Here is a 16,726-nt window from a genome sequence, read left to right as displayed (position 1 = left end):
GACTACTATGTCATTTTTTTGAGAACCACTGGACTTTGTACTTTTTCCGTTCATGTTGAGTATTGTTGCTAGATTACTCATCCGGACTTACTCATTGCCGGTTTGAAATGAAGTTTTAGCTGTTTTTAGTACCTACTTGTGTACTTTGAGACACACGTTACGATCCCCGGACAGGCTTGACTTACGCATGGCAAATTCTTTTTAGTAGCTATGTACTTTGAGTTGTAAGTACTCACTTACTAGGGCCTGTCACACACGTTGTGGTCCTAGGAGAGGCTTAGATTACGCAATACAAACCCTTTCTACGGCCGTGGCCCTGACCACTATGTCATTTTTTTGAGAACCACTGGACTTTGTACATGTACACACATGGTAGTAAGTAAAGTAATACTGCATTCCCACTTACAAAGTTACAAGGTACCTATCTGCTCCTAGAACAAAGAATGATTTAGATTCGTACTTTGGAATCTTTCACTCACCATAAGTAAGTTGTAAGTAATGTATCTTGGGCATATTTCAACTGATATGTAAGGAAGTATGAACATTCCTATTTAATATTTATACCGGTAGATAACTAGCTGCTCGCCGGGACCGGACAATCATTGTCTATGAAATTGAAATCAAACGTTGGATTATTTATTGTTATGAAATAATTAATTCCAAACAAGAACATAGGCAAGAAGTTGGTTTGAAATGTTCTTGTAAATCCTAGTAGCTGGAGGTTCCCTGATAATTCCATGTACTTTACCGCACTAAGAGTGGCGGATTTAAGAAATCAGAGAGGGGATAGGGGCCCCAAACATTCGAGTATGAACTTTTCTACTAGATGAGAAATATTTAACCAATCTCAGTGGTGTAGGGTGTAATGGTTTGCGCGGTGGTCATCGGATCTTTAGGTTGGTCGTTGCTATCAAGCCATAAAATTATTGAGGTGTATTAAGTGGGAACAGGAACGATATTTGTGGCAAGCATTTCAGTATGCATAACACAAATAAAGATCCCCATCAGCTACACCACTGAACCTCTTAAATTACTTTCATTTAATTTAATGAGGTGCACTTGTATGCATAATAACTTGTGTTTGAACAATTTCATGGCAATTAGTAGACTTGAATCAGCAGAAACATCACTTTGCCCTCCAGTATACATATTTATCTATGTAACTATCAGTATGTACGGAGGATCCCTAGGTGCTAGGACCTAATGAATTTGCTCTAATTAACGTCGAAAGCTCTAATTTATTTGGTTTGCCTTGCAAGTTGTACTTGTTTGTACAAACAGCTCTCATTGATTTAGAATTACATTTCGAAAATTTACATGATGTGAAAAAATTGAGTAGGTACCTACTTACCTACCTAATGAAAATGTCAAGCTCGGCCTTTGTGGCCTTAGCTTATTTTTTAATCTTGCTTAATTTTAAAGAACACTTCATAAATGGGCAAATTCGGAATGAAACGAAAAGTGCCAATATTCGAAACATAGGCGTAGAGGCAAACAGCCCTAAAAGTTGGGTTAAGCATATAGTCTTGTACGAATCTAGATAGCAAATGAACCGGGATCATTACCAAAAACAGCCAGATTTCATACTTCGTTGTCAGAATTGTCAGAACAAAGAATGAGATAGCAAATGTCAATTAAAACTGAAAGACCTCTCATAAAGAGTTTAAAAACACAAGACTCGAGAGAAATAGGAGAATAGAAAGAAGTTCAAAGGGAATCTAGACAAATGAAGAAATAACTGAGGAATACAATGACAATAAATGGATAGATAATACTTCGTATTGACAATAGATATCTACTGAGCCTTTGGGTGTGTGCAGCGAGTGTGTTCAATAAATAAGATTAGGAGATAGGGTGCTTGTGTACATGAAAAAACATTACATGGGCGGATTTATGGCCTTTGGTAGAAATATGTAATAGGCTGTTACACACATGGGTTGCGAATGAAGGGGTTTTTGAAGAGTGTGATAAGGTGGACAACAACTATCATTATGTACGAGTACCTAATATGCACTTGGACACATATGAGTATAAGTATTGTCTTCTTGCACCTCTTGTTTGTTTAGCATGAAACCGCAAACTCTTGTGAGATCATTCTCTTTTCGTTGATTTGCATTTATGGCTCAGTGACAGTTCATAAAGGAAATCCCCTTCTTCATTTCTCACCCTAAAAACGATACTCTTTTCAAAGTAAACAAATCATACTTAGATTACTTAGTGCCTTTTAATTCGTACAACGTTTACTAGAACAAAAATCCACCAATAAAGCTAATAAGGAAGGGGGATTAACCCAATAATCGAGTGACAAGTGGTGCCAGCTTCTATGAGAATTATCTTCTCAGAACTAAGAAATTATGAGAATATTGCCCTTCAACAATCGTTCCTCCTTCCGCCCTTCCTGTCAGTTCTGAAAAAGAAACCAACATGTCTGACATTGGCGTGAATAGAAACAATTTGGAGATTGTTTATTTACCACCCTACCGATAAGTGAAAACTTCGTAAGATACTTTGATACCTCTCTATATTCAAGTTACCAGGAAACCCTCTGGAGTGTCTTTTGTTTATGGCTTACCTTATAGAAGCCCGAAATCGTCATTCGAAAGTACGGTCCCCTGAAAATCCAATAAATGGTAGCTCTATCCTTTCTTTACTTTACATGCTTTCGGTAAAGCGGGAGTACCATTACGTTGTTTAATTTCATTTAGTTTGATCTACATGTATTTGTATGTTGAGTCAAATCGACTCTGGGTAAAAGATACTTTGATACCTCTCTATATTCAAGTTACCAGGAAACCCTCTGGAGTGTCTTTTGTTTATGGCTTACCTTATAGAAGGTAGGTAAGTAGGTATGTTTTGAATGTTAATGTCTTTGATTTTTACGTCAGGGAAAGCTACATTTCGGGGAAATCGTTTATGAAATTTTCCCGTAACTTATGAAGTGAGGACATGCGATATATCAGACCCCACCCACCACCGTCATCAAATGTATAGAGAACATTAACATTCCTTTATGGGGAACGAATAGGATATGGGAATTGGAACTGTTGGATCAGAAATTGGAGATTTGCCTTGGATGGATCAGAATTCAGGATTCACCTACTTGTTTCAGAAAAATCTGGGTAAAAGTAGAAATGTGCCGCACGAAACTAGGGCACCCTAGGGAATTAGCTGATGATCTAATTTTATTTGAAAGGTCACACCAGTAGGGATATAATGATCTTAGCAGTAATAGTCATACGACTCATCAGGTTTTTAAAGTAGTACAACTTTGTTTACAATTAGTTTGAATATTGGTGTCGATTGTACATTGTATACATTGTCCATCGGTTTGTTTACATTACATCGGTAATCGATTAAACAGTAATTTGCTTACTGGAAAAAATTCCAGCTATTCTCTGTAACCTTCGGTCAGCTCTGTCTAATCCTTTAGGCCCCATACCGTACACAATACAAAATATGAACCACAACTTGATCTTCCAGTCTGGTCTTGCGACAGATCGATTTGTTAGTTTAGCGTGTATAGTCTGTACGCAATATTTGTGCAAATTCCACTTGTTTAGACCTGAAATTTGAGCAGATATCGAGTACACAAGCATTGAACCGTCGAAAGACCATCAAGTTGGTAGACATATACATTCATTGTCTTTTTCTCACAGTAAAGTATACTTTGTAGTTTGTAACAGTAAAGTTTACTTTGTGAAATTCTTCCTCTAACGTCGTGTACCTATCTCAAATATTTAGTCTAAATAGTTGAATTCGCTTACTATACCAATACATTCGAAATTCAACTATGAGAGTCAGTTGTTATGGATCGTAAACCCAAAGCTAGATAAAAATTTGAAAGCTTATTACTGCTCGAAACTGGACGTTAAAGAGAAACATTGTTTGGGATGTGGATGCATAGTTTATGAAAATATGCGGAGCTAACAGAAGAAACATATCGTGTAAAATTTCCCACAATGTAGGAACTTACTAAGTATGTACATACCTCGATATGAATATGTAGAATGGGTAAATGATTAAATTAAGATATTTTTTTGAAATCAAATGTAAGTAATGTTTGTCTAGATTCAACTTGGTTTACTGTTAGTATTAGGTACTGTCACTTGTGTACATACTCTAGCATTAGCGGATATAAAAATATCTGGACTGAGATGTTGATATTATTAAATACTTAAATATGTAAATGACGTTTCTTTGTGTTATTATATCACAACTTCGATGCTCACTGCAGCATTGTAGGCTTTTGCAAGTATGTATCTCAATAATCCAGCTCCCAATGATCATTATACCTTGTACATAATTATGTATCGTACGAAGTATAACTATATCTAGATTTTGATTATCAACCTTTGATTAATAAAGTAAATGATAAGACGATTTTAAAAATGGTGAAAAGAACCAGGATATAAATAAATATCTACTGGAGATAGATTAAGGTAGCCGTCATGTATATTTATAGTTGACAATAATAATTGTAAATTTGTATACCTAAGAGAGGTACCTATACGATATTGTACCTGTAGGCCAGGTACCTGTTTAACAACGCCATAGTAGTAATAAATAATAGTATGTAGTTATGAATTATGAATTCATTGATAATTTCAAGATCGGGATTGTGAATGTCAATATCACTGTCAATGTTATCTACTGAAGAATATAATAAAATTATTGATGGTGTATTGTCAATGAATACATTATATTGTCATATTAATTTATAGACAGTAAGGCAATGCGAATTACAGACCCTAACTCCACAATAGGTTCGATGACTTGACGGAGATTTGTTTTCTAATCCGATGGAGAATGCGGTTTGCGAATTACAGACCCTAACTCCACAATAGGTTCGATGACTTGACGGAGATTTGTTTTCTAATCCGATGGAGAATGCGGTTTGTTCGTCTTTCGTCTGTGTCTGTTAATGAGTCCGTATTCAATGAGAGGTGAAGAAATGAAATCATAGATGAAATCAATGCCCGGTTTGTGCATTTTTTTATCTATCCTGTCTCAATAGCGGCTTTGAGTGTCAGGGAAGTACGATCTTTCAAAGTACTATCCCAAATCTAGATTGCTCTCACACTCGCATTTATCTGATGATAGGCGTGTACTCTTGTACCCAGTCCGTATTCAATGAGAGGTGAAGAAATGAAATCATAGATGAAATCAATGCCCGGTTTGTGCATTTTTTTTATCTATCCTGTCTCAATAGCGGCTTTGAGTGTCAGGAAAGTACGATCTTTCAAAGTACTATCCCAAATCTGGATTGCTCTCACACTCGCATTTATCTGACGATAGCGTGTACTCTTGTACTCTAGGTCCCTAAAAGCGGATTATTACCCACCCGGTTTTACTGGGAGCTTAGAGCTTACGGTACTTGCGGTGCATGGGTTTCAAAAATGTCTGATAAATGGGCAAATTCGGAATGAAACGAAAAGTGCCAATATTCGAAACATAGGCGTAGAGGCAAACAGCCCTAAAAGTTGGGTTAAGCTTATAGTCTTGTACGAATCTAGAGAGCAAATGAACCGGCATCATTACCAAAAACAGCCAGATTTCATACTTCGTTGTCAGAATTGTCAGAACCTTTAATTTAATGAGGTGCACTTGTATGCATAATAACTTGTGTTTGAACAATTTCATGGCAATTAGTAGACTTGAATCAGCAGAAACATCGCTTTGCCCTCCAGTATATCTATCTATGTAACTATCAGTATGTACGGAGGATCCCCAGGTGCTAGGACCTAATGAATTTGCTCTAATTAACGTCGAAAGCTCTAATTTATTTGGTTTGACATTGGTTTGCCTTGCAAGTTGTACTGTAGACTTGAATCAGCAGAAACATCGCTTTGCCCTCCAGTATATCTATCTATGTAACTATCAGTATGTACGGAGGATCCCCAGGTGCTAGGACCTAATGAATTTGCTCTAATTAACGTCGAAAGCTCTAATTTATTTGGTTTGACATTGGTTTGCCTTGCAAGTTGTACTTGTTTGTACAAACAGCTTTTATTGATTTAGAATTACATTTCGAAAATTTACATGATGTGAAAAAATTGAGTACTTACCTACCTATGTACCTACCTAATGAAAATGTCGGAATTTCATTCCGAGAAAAGCGTATAATCCCTGTAAATTATTATTATTAGTACATTCAAGGATACGTGATGAAGCTAGAGCTCTTCACGGATTGTGAGAGTTTCAGAGCACCACTGAGTTGGTACTCGTAAGTCTCTTTCCTTTGTAGTTCTTTCTCGAAAAAAAAAGTTATCTGGTAATGGCTAATGCTACCACTGGTAGCTACTTATTAAAAATGGCTATTGAGTAGGTGGTCAGTTGTCACCGTAAGAATGAGCGCCCGAATCGAGAAATACCGGGTTCAATTCCCGGCAGAACTTGCAAGTTGTACTTGTTTGTACAAACAGCTTTTATTGATTTAGAATTACATTTCGAAAATTTACATGATGTGAAAAAATTGAGTAGGTACTTATGTACCTACCTATGTACCTACCTAATGAAAATGTCAAGCTCGGCCTTTGTGGCCTTAGCTTAATTTTTAATCTTGCTTAATTTTAAAGAACACTTGCTAATTCATTAGTTTTTTTTTCAATAATAATTCAGGGTTTATACGCGACCTGGAAAAACTGGAAAAGTCATGGAATCTGTAAAGTGACCAAAAAGTCATGGAAAATCGTGAAAATTTAAAGAAAACCTGGAAAAGTAATGGAATCTGTCACCCGGTCAATAATTAAAAATGTTCAAATTAAATATCAAGTTTTTCCGAAAAACCGAATTATTTTATTTAAATGAAGGGGTAATCTTACTGATTTTTAGGTACCTCTGCCCCCTATTTTTCTGGAAAAAGTCGTGGAAATTTTCTGTAAAAGTCATGGAATTTCATTGTAAAGTTTACTTTGTGAAATTCTTCCTCTAACGTCGTGTATCTCAAATATTTAGTCTAAATAGTTGAATTCGCTTACTATACCAATATATTCGAAATTCAACTATGAGAGTCAGTTGTTATGGATCGTAAACCCAAAGCTAGATAAAAATTTGAAAGCTTATTAGGTACTGCTCGAAACTGGACGTTAAAGAGAAACATTGTTTGGGATGTGGATGCATAGTTTATGAAAATATCCGGAGTTAACAGAAGAAACATATCGTGTAAAATTTCCCACAATGTAGGAACTTACTAAGTACACGCTTACCAACTTGGAAGTTATAATTCATAAGATTAAGACTGAATTTAATTACTTACTTAAATTAAATTAAAGTATTAAACTCATTAGGTAGTACTTAGATCTTAGATCTTTCCTATTGAATGATCATACAAATTTTCTGACCCCACCGGGAATCGAACCCGGGTCTCCCGCGTGCAAGGCGAGCGCAGTGGCCACTACACAATGGGAGCTGAGTGAGATGTTGAAATTATTGATCATAATAACCCAGTCGTTTGAATCCGGTTGCTAGAGTCCGATTGCTACCTGTTGGCTTTGTTCATACGCCTACAACTTTATGACCAGGGCACCCCGCGACGCTTTTCATCGATTGACCGACCGAATTACAGATGTCAATATCACTGTCAATGTTATCTACTGAAGAATATAATAAAATTATTGATGGTGTATTGTCAATAAATATTATATTGTCATATTGAATTATAGACAGTAAGGCAATGTATAGACAGTAAGGTTTGAACTTTATTAAGTTTAATGTTAAGGACTTACGACTGGGAATCCATCTTGGATTTAATTGATTGTGGTGACCAATTCATGATTAAAGTTCTGAAGGTGGCCGTACTTAGAATAGAAGTTATTTCCAATGAACAAATAGACGGGTACTCTTTGTTATGTGATCATGATCTTGGCATAGTTATTGGAATTACCTATGAATCAGTTATTAGGTACAAATCATGTCTATAGCTGTATTGTTTAAATATTAATTGCCTAACTACTGATTCATTTTCGGTTTGTGCATTTTTTTATCTATCCTGTCTCAATAGCGGCTTTGAGTGTCAGGGAAGTACGATCTTTCAAAGTACTATCCCAAATCTGGATTGCTCTCACACTCGCATTTATCTGACGATAGGCGTGTACTCTTGTACCCTAAGTAGGTCCCTAAAAGCGGATTATTACCCACCCGGTTTTACTGGGAGCTTAGAGCTTACGGTACTTGCGGTGCACTGAGCAAGGGGTCTTTCTGTAGGAATGCCCTACAACTCTGATCTCCAGTAGAAAAAGTCAACATAAAGAAAAGCAAAAATAATTAAATATTGAGTGCTACAAAAAAGGATCACACAGGAGAAAATTTCGACTAATCTTTAAGTCAGAACACACTATTTTGAACGATTACATCTGCTTTTGGTCTCTAGATGTCGAGTTAAAGACACCCTGTATGTGACCAATGGAATTCTGTGATAATCTACTGCGACCGCCACAAAGTCAACTTTAGAGCCCTTTAAACCTGATAGCAATTGTGTGATAAGATATGTTATACCTCCACCGTGACATATAGCAAACATGGGTTGTATTGTGTCCTTCTCTGTATCATGCAAAGTCCTTTGTTTATAATGTATTTGGTTAGCAAGTAGGAGGTATTAAGTCACAGTTATAATTTTAGTCGATTGCTTAATCAAAAGGTTATGTATTTAGAAGTTAATTTTATCTGATAGAAACTAAAAACAATTAATTAGTTTTCAGCAGATATACAAGTCATATTGTACAGCAAACTAAAGCTACATTGTACAGTTTCAAATTTGAAGTCAGCAAGTCCGTGGAGGAACACTTTACAGAACGAATGACTATGTTACGCCTGGAAACTTGTGCAAGTAGGCAATGTGCCATACATTTTGAAACAATCCAGCACACTGCATTTCTTTTCCAAATTATTGAAGGCTGTTTTATGTTCACGAATTGAAGCTCTTCTTTTCCTGGGAGTTTTGCATCTGGGATCCTTTCTTTAAATCTCTTTAATTTCTCTTGCTTTCATAGTTCACAAGGCTTTCGAATCTCTGTAAAACCGTTGCAAATTTTTGCGTCATTTGTTCCAAATTGAGAATAAAACTTATGTTGAGAAGATGAAGGTTAGAATAATAATTGCTTGTTTTAACAACACTGTCCTGTAACTTTCTGTTGAATACGTAAAGATTATGCTAAGGAAAAATCCGAGTTTACCTATTATCCTGGTCTTTAAAGTGATTATCCGAACACATCCGACGTAATGGATTCGACGTAGGTCAGAAAATTCCCAATGAAAATTATCATGATATTGTACCTGCCTACTAAACAATTATTATTGTTTTGTAGCAGTCACCAACCTCCTAGGCCTGATGACAGAGACTTGGACTTGGGACTACGCTATGTACTACGGAGGGAAGTTTCCACAAGTCTAATTCGGTTTCCACGTCTACCATGACGTGAATTTAGTTTCCACGACTTCCCATTTTTCAAAAAGCTACATTCACCCCTACATATCTTTTTCTCAAAACCATGTTCAAACTAAAATAATATACAAGTACATTGATAAATGGATAACTATTTATTTCATGTCATATTATTACACCGCGACCCTACCTATGAAATTTACATGAGGTAGCCACCCATCAGCCCCGAACAATTATTTCAGGAGCCCCTGAGGTTTTGAGAAGTAATTCCAACCATGTTTGATTACGATATCACTTTTATCAGGTAACAAGAATCAGGAGTTTTGTAATGCAGTTCTGTTTACCTATTTTGTGACTGGTGGGTCTCGTAATATCAAATTCCTTTCCCAGATTTACTAGTACTTTCCGGGTGTCTTGACTCGGTATTGCATTTGATGGATCATGTACTGCGCCTGGTCGGTGGTCTAGTATTTCCAGATTTCCAAGGATTTCAGGGGGAGTCAAGAGTATATCTGGGACCTGTCTCTCTCCAACCCATGTACTTGGGTATGCATTATCCAAGGTCCATGGGATCTGCCGTTGACTCGTTGTAACCATGCTGAAGAAGTGGTTCATGTAAAACCCTGCCTGGCCGGTCGGTGCTGCAGTATTCCAGATTTATATGAATTTCAGGGGTAGTCTACTCAAGAGTGTCCTAGAGACCTGCTAGACCTAGTGTACAATCTCTCTCCGTACATTAGGTAACGCCACTGGGCTCTACCGTACACTCGTGATCACAATAGAGAAGTTAGTTGAAATCCCAGGGGAAAAGGGCGAAGTGGCATACAGCCCTGACATGACCTTAGTAGATCTATTCCACTCTCATATAGCCCATACTGCCTTCGGTTTCAAATTACAAAGGAGGAAAGACATTCAAATAATCCAATTAGATACAAAGAGATTACCAAAGTATGTTTGTTTGCACATACTTCATAAATTGGTAGAGAAACAATCTAGCCTTTGTGTGTCGTACTCAAGATGGCCTTGCTGATTAAGAGTGATATTTAAATACTAATTAGTAGTAATTACCTCCCCGGCATAAAGTTCTACGCTTGATGCCCGTAGATAACATTACAGGAATGTCAACAATGCCACCAGACAGGGTGGCTGAGCAAGGGGTCTTTCTGTAGGAATGCCCTACAACTCTGATCTCCAGTAGAAAAAGTCAACATAAAGAAAAGCAAAAATAATTTTGGCATGAGAGAGTCATCTAACGTATCACTGATGGATCTTACATGGTCGATCTCTGCTGAAGGAGAGGCCAGTTCCAAGTTTGTTGTAACGTGTAAACTTACATCTGGAGTTGTGGATTTATTGGTTTTTAGGACATCGCTGTATGACAGCTTGGTCAGAGGTTTGCTTTCTTCCGAACCGACTTTGAAACCCTCAAAAAGTACAGTATAATATTGGATCATAAATATGCATGTGTAAAATTTGATGTGTGATAAGCACATTATTTCGTTTACTATTAAATATTCAAACATAATGTGATGCGAGACACACATGATCCTATACAGAATGCACAGTATTGTAGTCGGATTAATCTAATGAAATTATTGTCATCCCCCATGATTATTGTTATTCTACTTATGTATTGTGTACTTGTATATCTACTAATATTAATGAATAGTCTAATCAAAACTAATCTAAATTTCCAGTTTGATTTAAGATCGAGGAAGGGTTTGACTTAGAAGAACTAGCAGGAGGTACGGCTTGTACTTTGGTATCACATTTATTCGAAGGAACTTTCTTTGTATCAAAACTTCCAGCGTTCAGCTCCCTTTTCAAAGCTGCCAACTGTTCGATGCTCGTCTCTAGTTTGTTTCTATCAATGACGAAACTTTCTTTCGACTTCGTGGTGGAAACCATCGAAACGTCATTGACTGTCATTACTCTCCTGAGGGTCAGAGGCATTATAGCGATGGCTGAAATCGATTAGACACCACACTCTGTGATAAGTCAAGTTCAAATTTTGGTACTTTTGTAAATCATTTTCCCAATTAAGTACTACAGTTCAAAAACACTGATTGATTATGAGCAAAAGAGTTTGAACATTGCGAGGATTCGACTTCGTGTGTATTTGGTTTTGAGCACTTAGTGCTGTGTGAGTATGAAACACGTCGGACGGGTAAGACAGTCGGTTTTCACGGATTCGATTATCCAAGGACTTGTAAGTTGCATTATGCCTTTCGAATGTGTTACAGCCTCCGTCCACGGATTTACTTTGCTTTAATTTTCTAGGTATAGTTTGAACTGGAGTTACATTATTTTGAGCTTTCTTTATACTACTGAGAGACTCTTTTGAGTGGGTATCGATTAGACTGCACCTGGAGATGTGCTTTTTAATATCTCGAGAGCTATCTTTGTCCTTTTCAGATTTCTCATTTATAATTTTGGTCTGTTCTTTGGATACGTTATCACTATTTAAATTGGTATTTAAGATCACATTAGGAATAACTTGATCCAATATTCAAGTTTCCCATTACCTACAGGCTATTGTGTTGTCTCGAAAAACCCCTCCAAAATTGAAAGCCAAATGAAAACTGTCAAGTGGGTTGTGACCATAGTGCTTCAACAATAAACACAATTATTATTGGGAGCTTTGAAGGGATGAATTTGCAAGCACATTGCTCGCAATCATTTAAGATCACATTAGGAATAACTTGATCCAATATTCAAGTTTCCCATTACCTACAGGCTATTGTGTTGTCTCGAAAAACCCCTCCATGCAAAAGTGAAAGCCAAATGAAAACTGTCAAGTGGGTTGTGACCATATAGTGCTTCAACAATAAACACAATTATTATTGTGAGCTTTGAAGGGATGAATTTGCAAGCACATTGCTCGCAATTAATTTTCAATCACAAAAACTTTGGATAAAACTTAACTAGGCCGTTGGACTGAAATTTAAAATACATAATAGTAAAGCTGTTAATTAAGAGTTAAATTTTGCATTGGAAGCTCCCTTTTACTAACACCTTTTCCCGTAAAATGAAAGAATCAATGCCACAATTGTCACATTAGGTTCATCGCAAATTGACACAACTATATTTATTGGAGCTTCTTCAGTCGTTTCCTACAAAATTAAGAGTTAAATTTTGCATTGGAAGCTCCCTTTTACTAACACCTTTTCCCGTAAAATGAAAGAATCAATGCCACAATTGTCACATAGGTTCATCGCAAATTGACACAACTATATTTATTGGAGCTTCTTCTCTTCTTCAGTCGTTTCCTACAATGCCTATATTGCCTATAAAATAGTAAAAGGCAATAGGTTACCTTTAGGCTAAACTACCAAGGCTATAATGGGACTAAAACAATCAATTGTATCCATTGATATCAAACAAAGAACGAGGAAGCAAAGGAAACCAATAAAATATCAAATGGAATTCCATCTCCGTTAAATCAACAATCGAAATGAAATAAATTGTGTACATTTGTGACATTCTATTATCTTTCCTTACAAAGTGAGAAAGGAAGGGGGGTCGTCTGAGACTAGGGAGTCTGTCCTATAAGGGGGAGAAAATCCAATATAAATTGTAAATATTTTTGCCAAAATTATGTAAACAAACCCGCAATGGTCATAATAATGATTATTGCTTACGTCCTATCATTTATCATCACCGCTGAACAGATCACACTTTCATAATGAAAGAGCTCCTGTATTACCATGGTATGGGGGCAAGGGTATTAAACTTGTAGCGTCCCTTCTTGTATAGTCTTTTGGTTTGTATGTATATGGCGGGAGAGAATCATCACAGACCGAAATAGTAAGCGAAGAAGATATTTTGATTCCAAGTGGAAATCATCGAAACGTCATTGACTGTCATTACTCTCCTGAGGGTCAGAGGCATTATAGCGATGGCTGAGAAATCGATTAGACACCACTCTGTGATAAGTCAAGTTCAAATTTTGGTACTTTTGTAAATCATTTTCCCAATTAAGTAATACAGTTCAAAAACACTGATTGATTATGAGCAAAAGAGTTTGAACATTGCGAGGATCTTGATTGATGAGTGACCAAACAAGTTGTGAACATGACGAAAGGTCTACAGGATTTGAACGTAGCACCGAAGATATCAAGCATGACCAAAGTTCGAAACAAACAGATCACTGCCTTACCAAGTATTGCCATAATATGTTCAAAATACTCAAAGGTTCAATCACAATGACTGGTGGCATAGCATTCACAGCGATGGCGTTGGCAGTACAGGTTATTCCATCCACACAGAGGATACGGGCTTCTCACACTCAAATAGCAAACCTGACGATTCTAGGCTTGACTTTTTACACCTCCATGTTCCATCTCCTCCTTCTTATAAAATTCAAAACGACCGCTGGAAAACGTCTTGCCAAAAAGTTTCAGCTCAAGAAATACGAAGTCTACGACATTTGTGTGAAATCTGTGTCTGCACTGCAGGCTTTTCTTGCCTGCTTGTTCGCCTGTCTAGTGGTGATGGAAGATCGCTGCAACATGAAGAATAACTTCATTGCATACAGTCGCTGGATTGATTTCTACACCTGGTTCGGATTGCCTTATTTCTTCTACGATATAGTTGTTATGTACAAGGTGAGGCTTTCATTTGACATTCCTTTCCCCGCAATGGTCATAATAATGATTATTGCTTACGTCCTATCATTTATCATCACCGCTGAACAGATCACACTTTCATAATGAAAGAGCTTCTGTATTAACATGGTATGGGGGCAAGGGTATTAAACTTGTAGCGTCCCTTTTTGTATAGTCTTTTGGTTTGTATATGGCGGGAGAGAATCATCACAGACCGAAATAGTAAGCGAAGAAGATATTTTGATTCCAAGTGGAAACCCCGCAATGGTCATAATAATGATTATTGCTTACGTCCTATCATTTATCATCACCGCTGAACAGATCACACTTTCATAATGAAAGAGCTCCTGTATTACCATGGTATGGGGGCAAGGGTATTAAACTTGTAGCGTCCCTTCTTGTATAGTCTTTTGGTTTGTATGTATATGGCGGGAGAGAATCATCACAGACCGAAATAGTAAGCGAAGAAGATATTTTGATTCCAAGTGGAAACCATCGAAACGTCATTGACTGTCATTACTCTCCTGAGGGTCAGAGGCATTATAGCGATGGCTGAAATCGATTAGACACCACACTCTGTGATAAGTCAAGTTCAAATTTTGGTACTTTTGTAAATCATTTTCCCAATTAAGTACTACAGTTCAAAAACACTGATTGATTATGAGCAAAAGAGTTTGAACATTGCGAGGATTTTGATTGATGAGTGACCAAACAAGTTGTGAACATGACGAAAGGTCTACAGGATTTGAACGTAGCACCGAAGATATCAAGCATGACCAAAGTTCGAAACAAACAGATCACTGCCTTACCAAGTATTGCCATAATATGTTCAAAATACTCAAAGGTTCAATCACAATGACTGGTGGCATAGCATTCACAGCGATGGCGTTGGCAGTACAGGTTATTCCATCCACACAGAGGATACGGGCTTCTCACACTCAAATAGCAAACCTGACGATTCTAGGCTTGACTTTTTACACCTCCATGTTCCATCTCCTCCTTCTTATAAAATTCAAAACGACCGCTGGAAAACGTCTTGCCAAAAAGTTTCAGCTCAAGAAATACGAAGTCTACGACATTTGTGTGAAATCTGTGTCTGCACTGCAGGCTTTTCTTGCCTGCTTGTTCGCCTGTCTAGTGGTGATGGAAGATCGCTGCAACATGAAGAATAACTTCATTGCATACAGTCGCTGGATTGATTTCTACACCTGGTTCGGATTGCCTTATTTCTTCTACGATATAGTTGTTATGTACAAGGTGAGGCTTTCATTTGACATTCCTTTCTTCTTCTATTGTTACCAACAAGATCTTAAAGAAGTTTTTACTAATTGCTTCTTCTTTCATGTAGGCATATACAATGGAACATTCCTTTCTTCTTCCATTGTTACCAACAAGATCTTAAAGAAGTTTTTACTAATTGCTTCTTCTTTCATGTAGGCATATACAATGGAGCACGGCTACATGGACGTGCAGACTTTCATCCTGAGGAACAAGATCATATTCCTTCACCACCTGTTCATACCCACAGTGGGTCTCCTTGGTGTGATGACACTGCGTCGGAAGTTTGGTGACTGTGTCTTCATGTTTCTGTACACGATGGAGTTCAGCACCATCTTCGTCAACATCAGGCTCATTCTGCATCGACTCCGGATGACCTCTTCCGTGTTGTACTTTGCTAATGGTATCGCCATGCTAGTGAGTTTCTTCATCTGCCGCATCGTTCTCCTCCCATACATGTTCTACGCGTATATCAAACTGTTTGATCTCTCTGTATTGGATGCCATCAAGAATATTCCTCTGGTATGTCATTTTACCATTGCTTTGTTCATGATCCTGCAGGTTTACTGGCTGGGACTCATGTTAAGAGTTACTGCTAGGTTGCTTCGACAGCATTTGACAAGATAGTAACAAAAACATTCACAAGATCAGAAAGTCCAGATACATTTCACCAAAATACAAAATCTTACACTTTTACACGTGCTTTCGAAGCTTAAAACGTCAGAAGACTTTTCGACAGCTTTCAGTAGATATACATAAATGTTCATTTGTACCCACGTCGCACTTGACAAGATAGTAACAAAAACATTCACAAGATCAGAAAGTCCAGATACATTTCACCAAAATACAAAATCTTACACTTTTACACATGTACTATTATTTGACTATGTAGTTCTTAGTCGACGGCCGTCAATCGATGTCGACTGAAACAGTCCACACTGCCTGGACATCATAGATTCACCTCATCGATCGTCAAATATGTGTAGACACACCTTTAAACTGACCAACAAAGAAGAGTCGAAGCTGATAAGTTGAATGCAATAGCCAACACCTGATTGCTCACAAAACAATCATGCTGATACTTGCAAACACCTGCCGATGACTATATCAAATTGTAACCGCTTCATAACTCACATTAGCAACATTATACGAGATGAGAAGATGAGAAGTTGAGAAGTTAGAGGGATTTGAAATTGAATTGGAACAGGGATTGAAAATTATACACGTGAACAACATTTCACATAAGAGATAAGACCCTCGTACATAGGATTCAGGAAGCTGTAGATCCCTTCGAAACGGGGAGTCAAATTGTCAAATCACCTAAAATATGGGCCGTCATTGTGATCGAATCTCCTAATAAAATATCGGAAGTAAAGCGTACGTAATGTCGGAAGTATCATGTAGGTATCTCACTAAGAGGAGGTGAGGTTAATGTGAGTAGGGGAAGTTTGTCGGCGAACGG

General features: G+C 37.3%; 2 protein-coding genes across 3 annotated transcripts in view; one reads left to right on the top strand and one right to left on the bottom strand.

The window, feature by feature from the left end:
- The window catches only part of LOC113466223 (dentin sialophosphoprotein-like), a 205,872-nt gene extending 194,540 nt beyond the window's left edge, over positions 1-11,332 (bottom strand). The window contains exons 1-2 of the mRNA XM_026821428.1: positions 11,120-11,332; positions 10,654-10,803 (exon numbers count right to left, since the gene is read on the bottom strand). Of these exons, the coding sequence (XP_026677229.1) occupies positions 10,654-10,803; positions 11,120-11,332 (363 nt within the window). The remainder of the gene's footprint in view (positions 1-10,653; positions 10,804-11,119) is intronic.
- Positions 11,333-11,343: 11 nt separating this feature from the next.
- LOC103506357 (protein FAM57A) lies at positions 11,344-15,960 on the top strand. 2 transcript variants are annotated; one of them, XM_008470741.2, is made up of 3 exons: positions 11,344-11,471; positions 14,667-15,243; positions 15,424-15,960. In XM_008470741.2, exons 2-3 carry the CDS (start codon positions 14,686-14,688, stop codon positions 15,889-15,891), a joined length of 1,026 nt encoding a protein of 341 aa, XP_008468963.1. In that variant the 5' UTR covers positions 11,344-11,471; positions 14,667-14,685; the 3' UTR covers positions 15,892-15,960. The 2 variants fall into 2 exon arrangements, with proteins under 2 accessions (XP_008468963.1, XP_017298323.1); XM_017442834.2 differs by lacking the exon at positions 11,344-11,471 and having other exon boundaries at positions 14,539-15,243.
- Positions 15,961-16,726: the final 766 nt, after the last annotated feature.

Source organism: Diaphorina citri, unplaced genomic scaffold (genome assembly GCF_000475195.1).
Source record: "Diaphorina citri unplaced genomic scaffold, Diaci psyllid genome assembly version 1.1 scaffold230, whole genome shotgun sequence".
Lineage (NCBI taxonomy): Eukaryota > Metazoa > Arthropoda > Insecta > Hemiptera > Psyllidae > Diaphorina > Diaphorina citri.
The sequence above is the reverse complement of the archived record's forward strand: the minus strand, read 5'-3'. Positions and strand labels throughout refer to the sequence as shown.